At 56.2% G+C, this 18,077-nt stretch overlaps 1 protein-coding gene across 1 annotated transcript; it reads right to left on the reverse strand.

The window, feature by feature from the left end:
- Positions 1–10,354: 10,354 nt before the first annotated feature.
- BTG2 (BTG anti-proliferation factor 2) lies at positions 10,355–14,895 on the reverse strand. The gene is made up of 2 exons (XM_075054705.1): positions 14,659–14,895; positions 10,355–13,617 (listed from the first exon to the last, which is right to left on the reverse strand). Exons 1-2 carry the CDS (start codon positions 14,819–14,821, stop codon positions 13,277–13,279), a joined length of 504 nt encoding a protein of 167 aa, XP_074910806.1. The 5' UTR covers positions 14,822–14,895; the 3' UTR covers positions 10,355–13,276.
- Positions 14,896–18,077: the final 3,182 nt, after the last annotated feature.

Below are 18,077 nucleotides of genomic sequence, written 5' to 3' on the forward strand. Positions count from 1 at the left end.
TGTGTCTGAGGAATCCCAAATGCAGAGACCAGGGTCTGAGCATCTGGGCTGCTCTGAGCACTGTAACCTCCCTTCTTGCAGACCAGATCTTTCTGCAGACACAATCCGGGCTGGATTTGCCGTCTAGTGGTTGTACCACACACAACATGTGCATACGCCGCCTTCCTCGCACCGAGGAGCTGCTGCTCCAGCACATCCCAGATGGGGTCCACGCAAGGACATTTATAGAAGGGAAAAAATACGCATGGAAAAGTGTCAGTTGAGAGAGGGAAGGGATGGCGATGCCACTGGCACAGTACTTCTGGTTGTTATTTTCTGGATGCTTTCATGTTCTCCAGTCTTCAGCCTTGCTTATTTTTAACAGCTAAGCTGGAGGATGCTTAAAAAAAAAAATTCACACGGGCAGGATTTTTACAGATCTGGAGTTGCAGAGAAAGTGCCATTTCCCAGCCTGTGCCTCTCCTCTGCACACCGGGGGCTCGCTTGGCTCTGGGTTGGTGCCAGCCAGGGAGGCAGAGCCTGCGGGCCCTCCGTGGGGTGCAGGAGGTGGGTTTCCCCGCTGGCCTTCCCCAAACAGCCCTGGTCCCTCGCCCTGGCCAGGGACAGCCCCCCCAACTCCAGCCAAGGCTCTTGCAGAAGCCAGGCAGGAGGAGAGGCAAGAAGACCCTGCTCCATCCCCACAGGCCACCCCCTTCCCCATCCTCTCCTACGTCCCAGGGCAGCACCGGGACGTGCACATCGTCATCGCAACTTCCCACAGCCAAACCCCATTCCCTGCAGAGATGCAAATCCTCCTGGAGGTACCAGAACCAGGGACCCCAAACCGAGGGGATGCCCCTGCACACCCAGCTAGCCAAGGACCCCAGGACTGTCACTAGATGTCGGCGTTGCCTGTCACACGTGGTCCTGTCCAGGCTGGCCCTGGCTTCCCCTCTCCAAGGCCATGTCCCCAGAGAGCAGCACCCAGGTTTGGGAGCTGCCCTGCACCCAGGGGGGCCCACCATAGACAGTACTTGCTTGGGCAAGGCTGGGCTGAGACATGGGGTGAAACTCCATGGGAGAAAAGGGCTCAGAGGAAGGCACGCCTGACCCTGCTTCTGAAACAGCGAGAGGCAAGTGATGCTTGTGCCGGGCTCCCTCCAAGGCTGGCAGCAGGGCAGCACGGGGGGAGTGGGCTCTGCAGAGAGGGAGGATGTCCCAGACCCCCGTGGATGTGCAGCCGGTCAGCTCCAATGCAGGAGCCTGTTGGCATCTGGGACCAGCTCCAATCTTTCTGCCATCAGCCCCCAGGAGAGGTGCCACAGCCCATCAACCTCCTCTTTCCTTGGGGCAGCATCCAGCAGGCCAGGTGGGAGGGGGACAGGGACAGGACTACCAGCACCCGAGCCCGCACCATGTCTCCATGCTCTTCAAAAGCAGCAGGAGAGGATGTCCGCAGGATCCATCTACAAACCAGCCAAGCACAACCCTCCTCCCAGTCCTCAGGAGCTGCCCAGGCACCAGCACACATCACTCCCTGTTCCCAAGTCAGGTTTTTGCCTCAGAGCATCCACGCTCCTTCCCAAATCAACACCAGCCTGCAGGAGCTGAAGGGGCTGGGGGTCCAGGGGGTGTTTATAGGGAGGCCCCAGCCCATCACCTCTTGGGGGGGGGGGGGGGGGGGAACCTGGCAGTAGGGTCTAGAGGCAGCAGAACAAAACCCAGGAGAAGCAACCACCCAGTGCTGCTTCCAGCAGCTGCTTTATCCACACAGGGTGATTGGGATTGCTGATTTACACCAGCTGGGGCACTGGCTCTGCATCCTGCAGGGGTGGAGAGGAGGGAGGCAGAGGGTCAGTACAACCCACTGCCCTGCTTCTCTGCGACACCCCCCCCACCCTCACCCCCCAAAAAAGGGGAGACCCCATTGGTCCTGGGTGAGTCCACAGGCACCCAATCACTGCCTTGTTGTGGTGGGGATAGCAGGGATGGGGGCTTGCCCCCCCTCCTCATCCCCTTCCTCCTCCTCCTCCTCCTCCTGTTGCTGGGAGGAGGTGTGGGGTCTAGGGGCCCCCAGCAGCCTGTATCCCACCGGGAAGGAGGAGGGGGGAATGCAGGGCTTTGTCCAGATCCACAGAAAAGCATAAAGGAGGGGAAACCCCAAACCAACCAAAAAATAGCTCCCCAGCCCCCTTGGAGGTGTGCCCCGAGCACAGAGGCTTTGTGGGGCTGCTGCAGGAGGTACCAGCAGCTGCAGCTCCCCCAAAGTCATATTTGGACTGTGGGCTCCTCCCAAGGACTCTCCTTGGGTGGGATGTCAAAGACACCCCGCTGCTCCTGCCAGACCTGCTGCCCCCACCATCACCCCATGGCCACAGAGGGGCTCGGGCCACCGGCGTTGGACCTGGGAACCCGCCTTGGGGCTGTCCCTGCATAAGACCCTAAAAAACAGCAGCTTCCACAGGGTGCCCTACAGGGACAGGCAGGATTTCTCCAGAGCTCCCCTGAAAACCCCCCAAAATTTCATCTCCACTTTTTTCCAGCCTCTTCCCCAGATTCTCTTCCCCTCCTCACTGTTTTCTTCCCCTTTGCCGCATACCTCGGCTCAAACACTTCCCAGGCTGTTTGCAAACATCCCTTTAAGAGGATGTTTCCCCAGGAAGTGCAGGATTTGTGTTAAAAAACAACCCCTCAAAACATTTTCCTTTGGAGAAGTACACAAGAAAGCAGCAAGGCAGCAGGCAATGGGTTTGACCCTAATGTGGCCGGGTGGGCAGAGCCACCCCTCAGTCGAGGGACGTGAGCTCCGGGCACGGCATCATCCCTGTGCTTCAAATTCGGCATGTGAACATTTGCAGAGCGGGCGTGAGTCACAGCCCAGGGAAATGTAACCCGGCGTCACGTCCTTCGGCGCTTCCCTTTGCTCAATTCTTCTCAGACTTAACCTAAAACCTTTACTGAGTGGAGGAGTTGTGAGGACAAAAGGATCGGTGGCCAGGTCACGGCTGCCTCCGCCACGCCTGGCCATCTGCAGACGTGCTCACGATGTGACGAGCAATAAAAGTTGATTATTAATAAGCTGCTTGGATCCAGCCCACAGCAGCTGTGATGTTGCTGGGAAGAGATAAGAAAACTGCAGAGGCAGTGGGAAAAGGTGCCGGGGAGGGGCCCGGCACGTCGCCAGTGGAGATCACCAGGACCCTTCACCTCCCCGGCATCGATCGGGGATGAGCCGGAGTCCCATTTCACAGAGGAGCAGACTGAGGCTTGGAGGAACAGGGGAGTCCTGTTCATGCAGCTCCACATCAGGAGTAAAACAGAGCTGGGATTTTGGTGCTTGGGATTTGGGGGCTCAGGATTTTGGGATGCATAGATCAGGGGCTAGAGCAGCTGGTGGGGTTCAGTCCCCCCCAGGGGACCGACCACTTTGGGGGGACCATTGGGGAAAGGCGGTTCCTCTCCCCAGCAGCGTTTGGGCATGGGGGAGAGGGACGGGCAGGAAATTCCCAATCTGTTCAGCTCCCATTCTTGCCTCCCCTTTTGTTTCACTCGCCATCTGTCCCGCAGCCCCGCGCGCCCCGCGCTCCCGCTGCACGTGCCGTAAATATCAAGACGGGCTTTGTCTCTGCTTCAAAAGGCAGCGTGGCCCCCGTGCCCCAGCCCTGCCGCGGCCCCCAGCCCTCCCCAGCGGTGGCTGCTGCCAGCCTTAAAGCTGCTGGAGGCTGGCATGGCCGCGGGGGCTTTCTGTGCCGGCCGGCTTGCTGTCAGGGGGTCTGGGTTTTGGGGGGGGACAGGCTCAGTGTTGCTCTTCTCCCCTCCTCCCGCCCTGGCAGGTTTTTGGGTCGGCGCTAAGAAGGGGCACATTGCTCTGACACTGCAACCATCCGTAGGATCCAAGAGCACGGCCTTGGGGCTGGAGTTGAACCCCCTCGCCAAAGTCACTCCAAAGGGGATAAGGAAGAAAAAAGGAAGACTCAGCTCCTGCACGCTGGCAGAGCTCAGCAGAGACCACCGGCAGGCTCTGCACCCCTGGGCTAAGCAGGGCTGCACCCCGAAACAGTGCCACGTCTGCACCGACCACCCGGAGAGGAATTTGCCAGAGCAGACCCCAGCCAGCCCCTCTGCAGAGTCCCCCCACGGGGGCTGGGAGGGGGACAACGAGCCCTCGCGCGTTAAGGGAGCACCATGGCCGGTGTCTCAGCCCCAATCCAGCCTTTTAACTCACAACAAAGCAGCAAACGAGTCAGCAAGGGCAGCTGCTCCGCTCCAGCCCCGTCCTTCCCCTTTTCTGTTTTATCCGGTGCCATAATAGAAATAAACTCCCTGGTAAAAGGGCATTGTCAGAGGGAAAATGGGCCTCGCCCTTCGTCTGGCAGCTGGGAACGCCAGGGACGCGAAGGGCTTAGGGATATTGTTGCCTCCAGCTGGTTCCCAGTAACACATTTCCAGGCAGTTCCCCAAAGGAGCGGGTGTTGCATTCGCACGGGTGTTGCGTCCCCCAAGCAGCAACACCGAGAGCTGCCCCTTCCCTGCGGGGCCAGGCACTGCTGTGCCAGGCACAGGGATACCCACAGGGACGAGTGGCCTTTGCAGAGGGGCCAGGGCAGAGTACCAGCCCCACAAGGGATGCCCAAACACATCGTGACATGAGCTGGTGGGTTCTGGGGTGCAGAGCCCAGCATCACCCTTAAATCCTTCCCCTTCTGCCTTGTTAGTGCTGTCTGGGACGTGGGGCTGGCAGGGACTGCTCCGTAGCAGTAGTAGCCACAGGCAAAGTTTAGACGTGGCCCGCGAGATGCTCCTGGGTCAGTGCCACCGGTGCAGAGACGTGGTAGAGGGGGGAGCCCCACAAGCCCTCCTCTGGTGCTCCCTGGAGCTGGGAAATGCACTCCCCCAGACACACAGGGCTTGTCCCAGCTACCAGCTCCAGGCTGGGCCCAGAGCCGTGGCTCAGCGGAAAGCAGATGATGAGCAAAGCGAGCCGCTCAAAGCCCTGAACAAAACCCAGGCAGCTGCTGAGAGTCACACGCCCGGCTGGAACCTGCCCCGGGCTCTGCGCTCCTGTCCCAGACACAGACACGGCTCCATCAGGAAGCACAAACTGCCCTGGGGCAGCGAACGCAGCCTCTGGCTGCTCCCACCATCCCGGCTGCCTGTGCCCTGCCCTCTCCTCACTGCCACTGCCAGGGCATGGGATCTCTCAGGGATGGGGACACAGCATCACTTGGGGACAAGGGGCATGGTGTCCCTTGGGGACGAGGGCATGGTGTGCCTTGGGGACAGGGGCACGGCATCCCCTGGAGATGGGGGCACGGCATCACTCGGGGATGGCAGGGCAGCACACAGCCTCGGGTCCCCGAGGGACGCACCCCACTACCATCAGTGGCTGTGGCTTCTCCCTGCTGCAGCATGGGACATGTTGGGGCACCTCGCTCTGCCCGCTGAGCTCGCAGGGTGCGGCGCAGGGATGGCGAGGGGGAGGATGGAGGAGGTTCAGCACCACGTTGCCCAAGACCAACAGACTCCTCAAATAACAATAATTACTCTTATAATATTTAATAAAAATTGTATGCAAACCCCTCAGTGAGCTGAGCGAGCTCTGCCCTGACCCGTACAGCGCAGAGGCCTCTTTTCTCCCCAGCTCTCAGCCCTTCTCTGGGAAACAAAAGGTGCAAAGTTTAGTGGTGCATGAAAGGAGAAACAAAACCCCGGCACTGGCTCGGCCCTGGCCCCGCCGCGGCCCCCCCCCCACCCCACCAGACAGATGGCAACAGTTGTCCCCACACACCAGTTGCTCGCTGCCGCCAACAAGCCCCTTTTATCCCCCAACAAGTCATAAATGAGAGCGTTGGAGCCAGCCCCAGCGCAGGGGAGCAGCCGCTGCGGAGGGGGCCAGGATGGGGCCGGGGATGGGGCTGGGGCCGGCTCTCCCCATGGGATGCTCAGTGGAAAACAAAAAAGCAGCTGAAAGTGGCTCCTCTCCCCCTACCCATCTGTCCCAGCCTTGGGACCCCTTCACCCAGGCACTCGCAGCACAGTGGTGGCTGAGGCGAGTTGGCCCCCGGGACCCCCGAGCCCCTTGGTGACACCCCAGAAGCGGGGAGATGTGGGAACCCACCGCAGGGCCAGGGTGGGCTGTCCCTCTCCGGACCCCACTTTTGTCCCATTTGAGCTGCTCGCCTCAATGGGGGATGACCCCTCACCAGGGCTGTGGGACGTGCCTGCTCTCAGGGCACCAGCAGTGGACCCCCACTCCCCTTTGGGGACCCCCTTCCCCTCTCCCTCCCTGCTGTAATTTTTAATAAACCAGAGGTCTGCGCAGGACCCGGTCTGTGTGCGCTCCTGCCCGAAAGCTGGCAAGGGAGGAAGCAAGCAGGCAGGGAGCGGAGACAGGGCTGGGGCTGAGCCTGCCGGCAGGTTTTGTGGTTGTTTGGGAGGAATTTTTTTCATTTCAAGTTAGCATTAAGCAACGCCGCAGCCCGCCCCATCTGCTGCTGGAGTCCCTCCAAGCACAGCAAGCCACGAGCACTGAGACGGTTACTGTGCCGCGCAGGGGGGGAGGCAAGTGGGCGTTCGGCGGCTGCGGCACACGCGCTCGCATCTGCCCATGACCTTTTTGGAGGAAGGAGGGGGTTTTTTTCCACCAGGTGGTTCAGTTTTTAGCAAGGATTGGAAAGGCAGAGCAGTGCCTTCCCCTTCACGTTGGTTTGGGGACGCCGGCCATGTGCGAGGCTGTTGGGGTGCTCGGAGATGTACAAGCAGAGATGAGATGGGTCACGGCTGTGGAGAGCTCAAGGTCTGGTCAGGGAGAGCTCAAGGTCTGGTCGTGGCCACCGTGCAGATGCAAAGGGAGGCCAGAGAGCTGGCTGAGGGAAGAGGAGGAGGAGAAAAGTCTGTCAGGAGGAAGGGCAGGCAGGGAGCGCAGTCCCCAGCCAGGAATCCCTCTGCCATCCCAGCCAAGGAACAGAAACCAACAGGAGCCCACATGCCAGCCCAGACCCCGGACCCGATGCCTGCCCATGCCCCGGCGGGCTCAGGGAAGGGCTCAGCTCAGCCCTGCGGGTGCGGAGCTGGAGGCAGAGCTTGTGTGGGGACTCCACCACGGCAGCAAACGCTGGCAATGCCAGAGTTTGCTGGTGAGAACAGTGGCGATGCCGGAGATTGCCAGCGCAAGCAGCAGCAACGCCGGAGTCTGCCGGAGGGCTGCAACCCAAAGCACCATGGGCTTGGCGCAGCACCAACCCCTCCAAACCCCACAAACCATCTTCCCGTTGCCGGGCCACGTGATTGCAGAGTTTCTATGGCTCCGGTGGATCCTGGGAAGATCACCCAGGCTCCGGAGCACCGCAGGCGACGAAGCACCCCAGGGCTCGCGCCTCCCCCTTTTCCCAGGGCTGGGGCTGGGTGCTGCCGGCTGCGTCTCCCCAGATACAGGCGAGCACCTGATTGGCCTCGTCTGAGCCAAAATAGCCGGTCGCTTCCCATCACCCCGTCAGCAAACAAAGACGGCAGGAAGCACCTGGCGGAGGCCGAGCCCTGCACGAACGTGCTGGTGCAGGGAGGAGGCTTAGCGGCGCCCGGTTTCGCTTCTGTCCCTCCTCCAGCTGCAGAGACAAACAAGGGAGAGCCCAGAGCCTCGGCTGCCATGCCGGTGCTGTCCCCGCTCACTTTTTTCCCTTCTGAGCAACCTGTCCCATTTGCCACCGTTTCGAAGGGGTTCAGCTCTCTTCCCAGCTTCAGGGTGGGCAGGAGGTAAAAGCTTCGAGGCAAGGACAGTAATACCAGGACTGGCGGAGGATGAGATCTGGTTTCTGTGGGAAGGACAGAAATAACCCCAACCAGCCATTTCACATTGTAAATGCCAATGTTGCTTTTCTGATAACTTAGAACTGAGAAATGCCCAATTTCTGCTAAAGGGACCCCAGGAAAGAGGAGCACAGAAACACACAAAAAAAATCAAACAAACATTTTGCTATGAGCCAACCAAAGTATCCTTGTGGACCTGGGGGGACCCCATCCTGGGGCGGTTGTTACCGCTGGGTCAGGACATTCCTCGCGGCTGATTTGGGCTTTGCACAATCTGTGTTTCACCAACAGACCAGCCCCCAAAACTGCCCCAGCTCCTGCGAGGAAGGACTGACAGCACTGCTACAGCACGCACACAGCTGGGAAGACTTGCACGGATAGCAGGCGGACAACACATCAGTGCAGGGGACAGAACATTAAAGCCCACCTGCCTTTTTACTCTAAATAGGCATTAAACGCCCTTCCAGACTGCTGGGACAGGAGAAGAGCATCTTCCCCTGAAAGACAGCATCACCCACACTGCCCTTCCTCCCTGCAGCAGGATTTTTGCGGCAGTAACTTGTTTCTAGGTGGGTATCACACACATAGGGATACTCTCTGGGTTTAAGTCCTGGACCCCACTGTGCCAGCAGAGCTCATCTCTCCTGCGCGGAGCCGGGAAGCAGGCAGGTCTGTCGGGCAAAGGGCTGAGCTCTCACCAAGGACACGTCAAAGGCAAATGCTCCTTTATGCAACACATCGATCTCTGATTACAGAGGACAACATTTGACCCAGGCTCCTTGAATTGGACACTTCCCTGCCCTCCCAGATACACCCAAATAAAAAATTCCAACAGAAGCCCAGCAAAAGGCTCAGCAGAAAATGAGTCCAGATTTCAACAGGCAGGAGGTGGGCAGCACTGGACGAGTGTGGTTTTAGTTACTTTCAGTCTTTTTCTGAGAAAATCTGCTGAGAGCTGCAGCTCAGCACTAAAAGGCCTAGGAAGGGCTTTGGAGGGGCAGATAAAGTTGCATCCCCGAGACAACCCAGCCTGTACACCAGGTATCATGATCCTACCAGAAGAAAAATGACAAGCAAAATAAAAATAGTAGATGAGTCAGCTATTAAAATGCTAGCGGTGGGATCTGGTTGCGGTGCGGGTAGCATTGACTCCTCACAGAACCCTCCATGGCGTAAGAGCTGTATTTTTATCTTGGCTGTGAGCAACGCAAATTTTAGATGATCTTGGCTCTGCCTGCTGGCCCAAATGCCAGCCACGGGCCACAGCACGCAGGACCATGCCAGGCTGGTCATAGCATGGACTATGCCAGCCTGAAAATGGGCCACAGATGACAGCACACAGGTCCAGGCAGACCACTGCTGGTCCGGACAAGCCAGAGGGAGGAAGGCTGCCATCACCTGACTCCACCAAGCCTTTGAACTCAGATGACTCCCAAGCTAATCAGCAACTGAATGGGACACCCATTCCTCCCCAACAGCCCTGTTTCACAAGCAGAAGCAATTTGGGTGTGTTCATGGAAACTAATGAAGGGATGAGTTCAAAAAGGAGCAGCTTTGACAGAGCACCAAAATCAGCCCACAAATGCTTTTCCTCCCAGAGGTGGCATGTTATGATAAAAGCAGGAGGGGAAGAAGCTGCTTTGCCCCCACCAGGGAGAGTGGTGGGACCAGGCCTGTGCCCCCACCTTGGCATCACCGCTCCAGGAGGGCACCAGCACAAGGAGCAAGTTGGGGTGGGTCACAAGAACCCCAGCAGGCTGCAACTCAAGACCTCCTGAACTCCAGAAAAATGGAATTTTGGACTGAAACTAGCACAAGCCAATTCAGCTAAGGTCCTTAAATCAGGTCAGCTTGAAGGAGTGCAGATGGGGGTTAAACACAAGCAGGACATCCCCATGCTAGGGAGCAGGGTTACAGCTCCATGCTGCAGTCACCAGCCTCTCAACATGGCCAAAACAGGATCTCCTGTGAATCAATCCCCAGCTGCCTTTATCATGACAGGCCCAGAGCATCCTCCACACACCCGAACATTTCAATCCCATCTCTCACCCTTCCTCCTCTGCCTGCTCAGTCACTCCTGAAAGGACAGTGGGGGCAGGGAGGCTTAACCAGGAACTGCCCCACGCCTCACTCGGATCATCAATCGCTTCTTTCCAAGACTTCATTTATGCCGTTCTGAGGGTTGGGTAAGTGATCTGGCAGTTGACTACATAACACCTTCATGCCCTGGCAGGACACAGGATTTCTACAATCCTGCACTGAATAAATCCACCGCTGCCCAAGCCAGAACGCAGCAGTCAGCGCAGGGAAGGCAGGACACCCACAGCCACACATTAGTCATCAGAACAATTCCCAGCCTTAATTCCTCAGGTTTAGAGGGTCAAGTTTAGAGTCAGCATGTTGACTAAGCAGCTTTTTTCTAAACCTCCTCCTTGACACAGCTGGATATTAACAGTCATCCACACTTTAACCAAGCTCACAGCACTCACAGTGTGGGATTTAGGCTGCAATCCCAACCCTCACTCTCTTTGCAAGCATACAACAGTTCCCAGCAAGAAAACAAGGCTCATTTATAGTGCTACATTTTTATTAAAGTAACAAAAGCATACGTCTGTCAAAGGATCTGTACATTCTGTATATAAAAACACTACTATACAATTAGTAACCATCCACTCCCTCCTCCAAGTGTAGCTTACAAACTTTCTATCATTTTCACCAAATACAAAAAGCAGGTCCTGTTCAACAGTCCAGCTTGTTAAAAAAATTACAGGAAACCCCTCAAATACACTGTCTCAAAATACACACCATTCAGCTCTGCAGTTGAGTATCAGGCTTGTAGGCAGAAGGCAACAGAGCACATTAATTCACAGCTTTTACATGTAACCAGCTACAAGAGAGAAATGGATTATACCCAAATTTGGTTGGTTTTGAAGCTAAACACAGACACCTTTAACATTAGACTCCTCCACACCAGGGACAAAAGAATGAGACTTGGCTATTTTGGTTCTGGAAGTGGGGGCATGTTAAGAATAATTATAGTGTATTCCTTTGGTGTGGGCTGTTGTTCCTGAAAAACTTTTCTGGTAAGAGCAAGGGAACAGAGTGAAAGTGGGGGGTAAATCTTAAGACCGCTTTGATCATGATAAATTACAACACAAGGAAGTAACAGCCTTTAGGAAACTCCACATCCAGCCAAGGAGTCCAGCAAGCAAAGCAAACGATGCTTATCCTGGATGCAGTTCTCATCGTGGGCTTTCCATGTAAGCAGGTTAAGTGAGGACTCCAAAAAGCACCAAGATCCCTTTTCCTTGAAAAGGGAATTTGCTTTCTGAAAGTTCCCAAGTACTCCCCTCTTGGTGAGGTCACCTATTGCACAAGTTCACCAAGGGAAAAAACCCCAGTGCTTCATTTCAGCTTCTGCTTTGCTGACATGAGAAATTCGAGTGATGCAGAGGGAAGTGATGCAACTTCAGAGCCACAGTCTGTTATTACTGTTCAAGGACAATTAACTCACCACTTGACATTTTAAAAGAATCTAAGATTTGAGGCTGGTTTCCCAGTTCTGGAATTCATGATTTGAAGCTTACAAAAATCTGAACTTACTTTTCCACATTAGTAGTCAGACCTGGGGAGCTGTGTTGAATTTTTTTTTTTTTTTTAAGATATTAAAAAACAAGCTCAGAACTGTGGAAGATGGGAGGCTTCCTTCCTCTCCCAGAGCACCCAAGATTTGGAAATATATTGCACAAATGTCTGAGAATTTGATTCATCAAAGGCTGGGCAAGAACAACTCTGGTTATGCCAGTCAGCTGCCAGGTCAGAAAGAGGAAGGTAAAAAAAGTGTACCGAGACAAATCTGGGAAAGTTTCATTACAAACAGCCATGTCAATGCCCTGCTTTTTCAATCACTTCTCCCAGGATCACTGGAAGAGCACCAGCTGGTTAGTAAAAAGGCAACAGACATACAACATCCTGGTAAATGCTCATTCCCAACAGGCAGGTGAAGTTCCTGGGATGGCACTTTCAGCTCCCACCCCATTTGCAGTTAGCCAGAGCAGTTTAAGGGCCAAATCCTGAACAACACTTGGGCAAAGTCTCCCTGAAAACAAGTACCACTGGGACTCCAAGAGGAGTTTTGCTTGAATAGACAGAGCACAGGACCAGGCATTAATTGTGCAAAACAGTTATGTACCAAGAGATTGGAACCAAACGATGCCCCTTACCAAGTTATCAGTGGAGACAGGGACAGCCACATGCTGATCACACAGAGGAGGAAGAGAGGGAAGAAGTGCTGTGACTTTAAAAGTAACATTAGGACACCAAAGCATCTGAGCATCCCACACACAGGGGGAAGAGACCCTCAACCCTTCTGATTAAGGGATAGGGCAAAGGGGTTCTCACACACCAACCTCTACAGCACAAGGCGAGTTGCTTCAGCTCTTCTGGAGAAGTGACATGGCAAGTCATCAGCTTTGGATTAGGCAACTTTTGCAAGCAAGAGGCCAGACTCCACTCTTGGAGCACAGAGAGCCCACACAAAAGCAGGTCATCAGCTGATGTCTAAGCCACACATAGCAGAAAGGCTTTGTAATTCACAGCTGTTCAGTGCTGGTTTCAGGGTCTGGAGTACCCTTCTTGGTGTGCAGCAAGCAGTGGGTGATAGCCAGGTACTGGGGAGCACCGGGAACGAACAGTACCACAGTGCCACCACAGTAACTGCAACATTCAGCTTGGGGATGTTCTCTGCACAGCCTGACCCCTGGTGCATCTCTGCCTTGCTCCACTTCACAAGACACCAATACCCAGGTGGCCCCTTTCAGTCCAACAGCAGACAGGAAAGATGGAGGGGTTGGAGACAAGCCATGCTCACCCTCACTTTGTGCTGGGAGTGGGGCAGAGCAGAGCTGCAATACTCACGGAGTGAGTCCACAGGAGATGTGCGAGAGCAAAGGAGAGGGACCCCATGGTCCCTGGCATCACCCAGACCTGAGGCAGGTTCCCCCAAACACTATATCCAGGCCCCAGAGAGATCAGACCAGCTGGGGAGTGAAGAAGTTAGTGGAGAAAAGACAGCAGCTCCTTCGTCCCTTCTCCAACAGTATTGCAATACTTGGCAATACAGCAATACTGCTGGGTACCAGAATGGTGAGAAGGTGACACAGACATTTCCCACCACCAAGCCACACTTCCCAGCCTGGCTCTTCCCCCTCATCCTCCATTCCAAGCTGCCCAAGTGAGCAAGCCAGCCCAAAATTGCCATCCAACACTAATTAGGTAGATATCGGCTTCATAATAAAAACTCACAAGCTTGCAACAGCTTTAAAAAAGGCACCTAGAACACCGCTTCTGTTCAAAGCAGTGCCCAATATTTTAATTTTGGATTTTCTTGGATTTTTTTAAAAAATATAAATAGCTCTTCATCTTAAAAATAGATCCTCAGGTGAGGTATACAGTAGCCTGTGTCTTGGCAGTGTAAGGACAAGAGGAGTATTTAGCTGGAGACAGTCATGATGTAGTTTTTGGAAGGACTGGTACGACCTAACATCATCTGGTTCTTACAGGTAAGCATCCCATAGGAGCTCACAGGTTTTGTTGCAGTCGCTTCGTATAAGACACAGATGGAGCCATCCTCACCGATGCGGTATGAGACCTCGTAGGGGTCTACCCAGAGTGTGAGCTCACTGGGCAGGAGCTGGTAGAGCTGTGGTAGGCTGAGTCCGATCTGGCTAGCTGCCTTGCTGATAATAGGGTCCATTTTGTGATTGATCCGGATGCAACGATACCCAGAGCCTTTGAACGGTTTCTCAGGAAACCAGTGATGTTTGTAGTGCTCTGCAAAGGAAGCGAGAAGGGAACAGTGGTGAGCAGGCGAGCAGCAGCTGTAAGGAGGTCTGTGTCCTGCTGCAGTCCCAAGGGGGTCCCACACCTCGCTGCAGGCAGAGGAAACCAAGTCCTCCTTAGGCTGCCTCCATCAGACAGAGGCTCCAGAGCCAAGCACTTAACTGTTCAGCTGCTGCTTGCTCCAGGCACCGCAGCACAGCTCTTCTGGTCCTAGAAACCCCAGGCAGGATGGTGCCATGGGGGCTGTAGTGACAGGACCCCAACACTTTCTTGTCCTGACCACCAGGGTGGCCGGGGTAGATACCATATCACCAACAACAAACCACCACAGTCAGAGTTTAACATCCAGGTCATTCTCCAAGTTCAGGGGCATGTCACTACCCCTTATCACAACAACAGCAGCAAACAAACCATCCCTTCCTAGGGCTGATATCACAAGGCTGTGTTCAGATGGGAGGAGACCCTTGAACCACCCAGTTAGTGCTGAGCCCCCAGACATGCCCATCAGGAGGGGAGAGCCAAACCCCACTGACACAGGGCTGAGCCCTTCTGGCTAGGGGACAGGGCACACAGAGCAGCTTCAGACTATTCATATCAAGCTGCAACAAGGCTTCAAGCAGATGGGAGAAGGCAGGGGAGCTCTACAAGACCCTCAGCAGGGAATGTGCTCATCTTCAGAGCTCAGGCAGCCGCTGCCCAGGACCCCACAGGGACACGGGTGAGTGCCCAGGGAGGCACACAGATGCTGCCAGTCCCGTGAGGGACATGGGTGGGCACCCAGGCAAAGGCACAAATAGGTATCCGGCATCAAGGGTGACACAGATGGGTACCCGACCCAAGAGGACACAGGTGGGCAACCAGGGAGGGACACCAGGCCCTTGCAGCAACAGAGGGGCACCAGAGAAGGACACCAGTGGGCGCCCAGCCCCGAGGGTGAGAGGAAGAGCACGAACACGAGTGGGCTTTTTTCACCCCGGACCTTTCTCCCCGAATAAGCCGATCTCTTCCCCGGTCGGCGGGGCCGCGCCTCACCTGCGAGCGCCTCCCGCAGCGCCCCGCTGAAGACCTGCAGCTGCTGCTCGCTGACGCAACCCCGCGTCCGCAACAGGCTGGAAACGAAACCCACGGCGGCGGCGATCTCGGGTACCATATCGGCCCGCGGGCCGCCGCGGCGCTGGTTCTGGCGCTGGCTCATGCTGGGCTCCCGGGCGGCGGGTGGGGGTAAAGGCAGCGGCGCTGGCTCCGGCACCACGATCGCCGCGGCTCCTTCTACGCCGCCCGGCTCCGCGCCGCCTTTAAATAGGGCAGCCCGGGGAGGCGTCATCGACGCGGCGGCCCCCATTGGCCGAGAGGGCGCGGTATGCTAATAGAGCCTGACCTCAGCGCAGTGGAAGGAGTGACGTCGGCGCCGCGATGACAATAGCGGCGGAGCGGGGAGGGGAGGGGGGGGAAGTTACCGGAGGGCTATTTTTGGGGCTGACCTGGGAAGAGGAGGAGGAGGAGGAGGAGGAGGAGGGGGCGGAGGGGGCCAGGGCTCGGCCCACCCCAGCTCCCGCACCCCCACCCAAGCTCTCCGCACCCCCCTGCTCCAGGGCAGAGGCTCCCTTTCAGCCCCGAGGCTGCGGCACCCGTGGGCTCCGGGTGTCGGGGGAGGGGATCGGGGGTCCCTGGCAGCTGCCGGTAATCGAGGTGACCCACGGGAGGTGGCGGTCATGGGGGCGGGAGGGCAGGGCAAGGGGTCCCCGAGCGACGGATCCCCCCCCCTCCAGATCCCGGATCGGCCCAGGTGCCCTTTGCCGCCCCGGGGATGCCGATGTCGGGGCCCCTCCGGCTGCTGCCGGAGCCCCGGCGGCCTGCGGGAAGCCAGCCCGGTCCCGCTGCCCGCCGCAGCCCAGCCTCCCCGGCCTGCTGCAGGGAACCCCGGAGCGCCGGTACCGGCAGGGTCAGGTTTCCAACCCTCCCCGCCAGCGGGTGAGTTCATGGGCCACATCCACTAACGAACACACCACCTCGGGAAGGGGAAGCAAAGGCTCGTCCCCACCAAGGCACTGGCAAGTCGCCGAAACCGCAACAGACTGAAGGAACGGTGCAGCCGATGGGAGCTGGTGCGAGGGGAAGGGTGTCCCCGACAGCCCCAGGGTCCCGCACGCTTCTGCTGAGGCATTGGCCCAGCACAGGCATGGGGTGCTGGATCGGCACTGGGGCATCCTCGACAGCGGTAGAGCGGCATTTCTGCTGACCTGGAATGACACAGAGCAGTCATCCAGCGCACTCAGCGACAGTGACCCATCCCTGATGTCTGCCCCTTCCTCCCCTCCTGGCTTCAGTACAGGATGGGGTCCAGCCCCCTACACAGAGGGGCTCCTCTCCCCAGCAGGTTTCCACCTCCAAATTTCCTTCCCCAAGACACACCACAGATCCTTGTTCCCTGGACAAGGCCAAATCCTTTCCAGAGACCCCTGAAGTATGCAGGGAGAACTTGCCATCACCTGTACTGTCCCAGGCAGGTGAGGGAGATGAGGGGGAACACAACCATAACCGCTTTCATCTCACTGCCTGAGGAGCATTTGAGGTGAGGAGCAAGGGCAGACACCCCAGGACCCAGTGCCTCCCTCCAGCCTGGCTTTTGGCTGGAGGAAGAGTGGGATCCAGGAGGAGGTGGCTGCAACACAGAGGACATGTCCGGTCATGGAGCAGGGAGAGCAAGCCAAGGCAAGCGTGGAGCAGAACCAAGCGTCCTCGGTTGCCTCCATCCAGCCCAGCAGGAGGGGAGAGGAGAATCGGTGCAAGCAGTGCAAGGCCCCGATGCTTTGTGAGATGCAAGCAGCACCTTAAAGCCACTACAAAACAGGGAGCTGCACCAGCTGGCCCAGCTGCCAGCCACGCTGCCCAGGATAAAGGCACTCGCCCAGCTTCTGCTGAAACTGGCCCGAAGCTAAAGCAACAGTAGGAGGCCAGGCTCTTTTCTTGCCTTTGCTTTGATCAACGATGAGAGAGTTAGTATCAAAACAGGACAGGATTTCTGAATGAATATTCCTTGGCAGAGAACCGGGATTGTTTCTAGCCATTGTCTCACAGCCCCAGATGCCTCCCTTGGCATGCACCAGGGGAGGATCTGAAGCCACAGCTCTGATGTGATCCCCAGCGAAAACGCGTTCTCCTCCTATGGCTGGGGCCTCATTTGGCATCTCCACAAGCAGTGGGTGCAGCTGGAGAAAACCGAGGCAGGGAATTAGATCATCTGGGTTTGCCTCTGCCCGAGGAGCAGCCCCGCAGAGGCTGAGCCATCACTGGTTCCCACAGTGCCGCTCCCGTCGCTGGCACAGCGCTTTCGCCGCGGCGCTCCCTGATAAGGAGGAGCGTGCGCCTGCCGGCACACAGCCTGCCAGCACGGCTCCACCTTATCGCGGCTCTTATCGAACCGCTCCGGATCCTGTCCCACTTGGGCATTGCTCTTGGCAAGGGGTAGCGAGAGCACTGCCCTGCCTGTCCCCCTCAAAAGAGGGCATTTTGTGTGGCAAGTCGGGGGGAGGCTTTCCAGCACCTCTTTATACAGCAGGTCTCAAAACTCCAATTATTTCCCTTGACTCAAGGGTGTAATAGGATTTTTTGAGGCCTTTTGCTTCCAGAGTCTGCAGCTCATTTTATTCGCACCTCTGCCATTCCTACGTGCACACACTATACATGGGATTTCACACCTTCTGAAGCACAAGATGATGGCTGTGTAGCAATGCATAACCAACAAGCCAGAGCAAAGAGTAAGAAAATAGCTTTTGAAATCATAGAAGAGGTGGATATAACAGATACTGCCCAAGCAGAGGTTTGTATTGACCCCATTTTGTGTTCTGCGTAGCTAAAAAGAAAGCGCTTTGGGCAGCAGGCGCAGGGTCAAGCTAGCAAGGAGATAGAGCCAAGGGGTCCCCGAGTCCTCCCCTCCCCGCTCCATCTGCCACTCCATTCATCTGCAGAGCACAAGGAATCAAGCAAATCTCTTGCTATAAAACAGATTTGCCTTTGTAAGCTTTCAAATAAACCCAAGGATTAAAGTCTAAGGACTTTTTTTAAGTCAGCAACACACATGAAAGAGCACATGGGTGCATGTGAAACCCAGAGCACAGCACAATGCAAGGGGAGGGTATTTATACTGTAGCAGCAGCCAGAGGCCCCTGGAAGAGGCTGCATAAACACACAGCCCGAGCCTGTCCACACACAGCTTCATTACTTTAAACACACCTGTATTGTCAGCCAGCAGACACGCTCACAGTGCGTGGGTACAGTCATAATCAGCAGAAAATTAGGAAGCAAGCAAAACCATCCTGGTAGAAGACTTTTATACAAATATATCAGTAAAAGCCAAAGCAAAAATAAACCCTCAACTTTTCTACTGTAGTAAAGCACAGGAGGTCTGAGCAGAGCTTGAAATCTAACCAGACAAGCTGAGAGCAGGGAAA

Source organism: Buteo buteo, chromosome 23 (assembly GCF_964188355.1).
Source record: "Buteo buteo chromosome 23, bButBut1.hap1.1, whole genome shotgun sequence".
Lineage (NCBI taxonomy): Eukaryota > Metazoa > Chordata > Aves > Accipitriformes > Accipitridae > Buteo > Buteo buteo.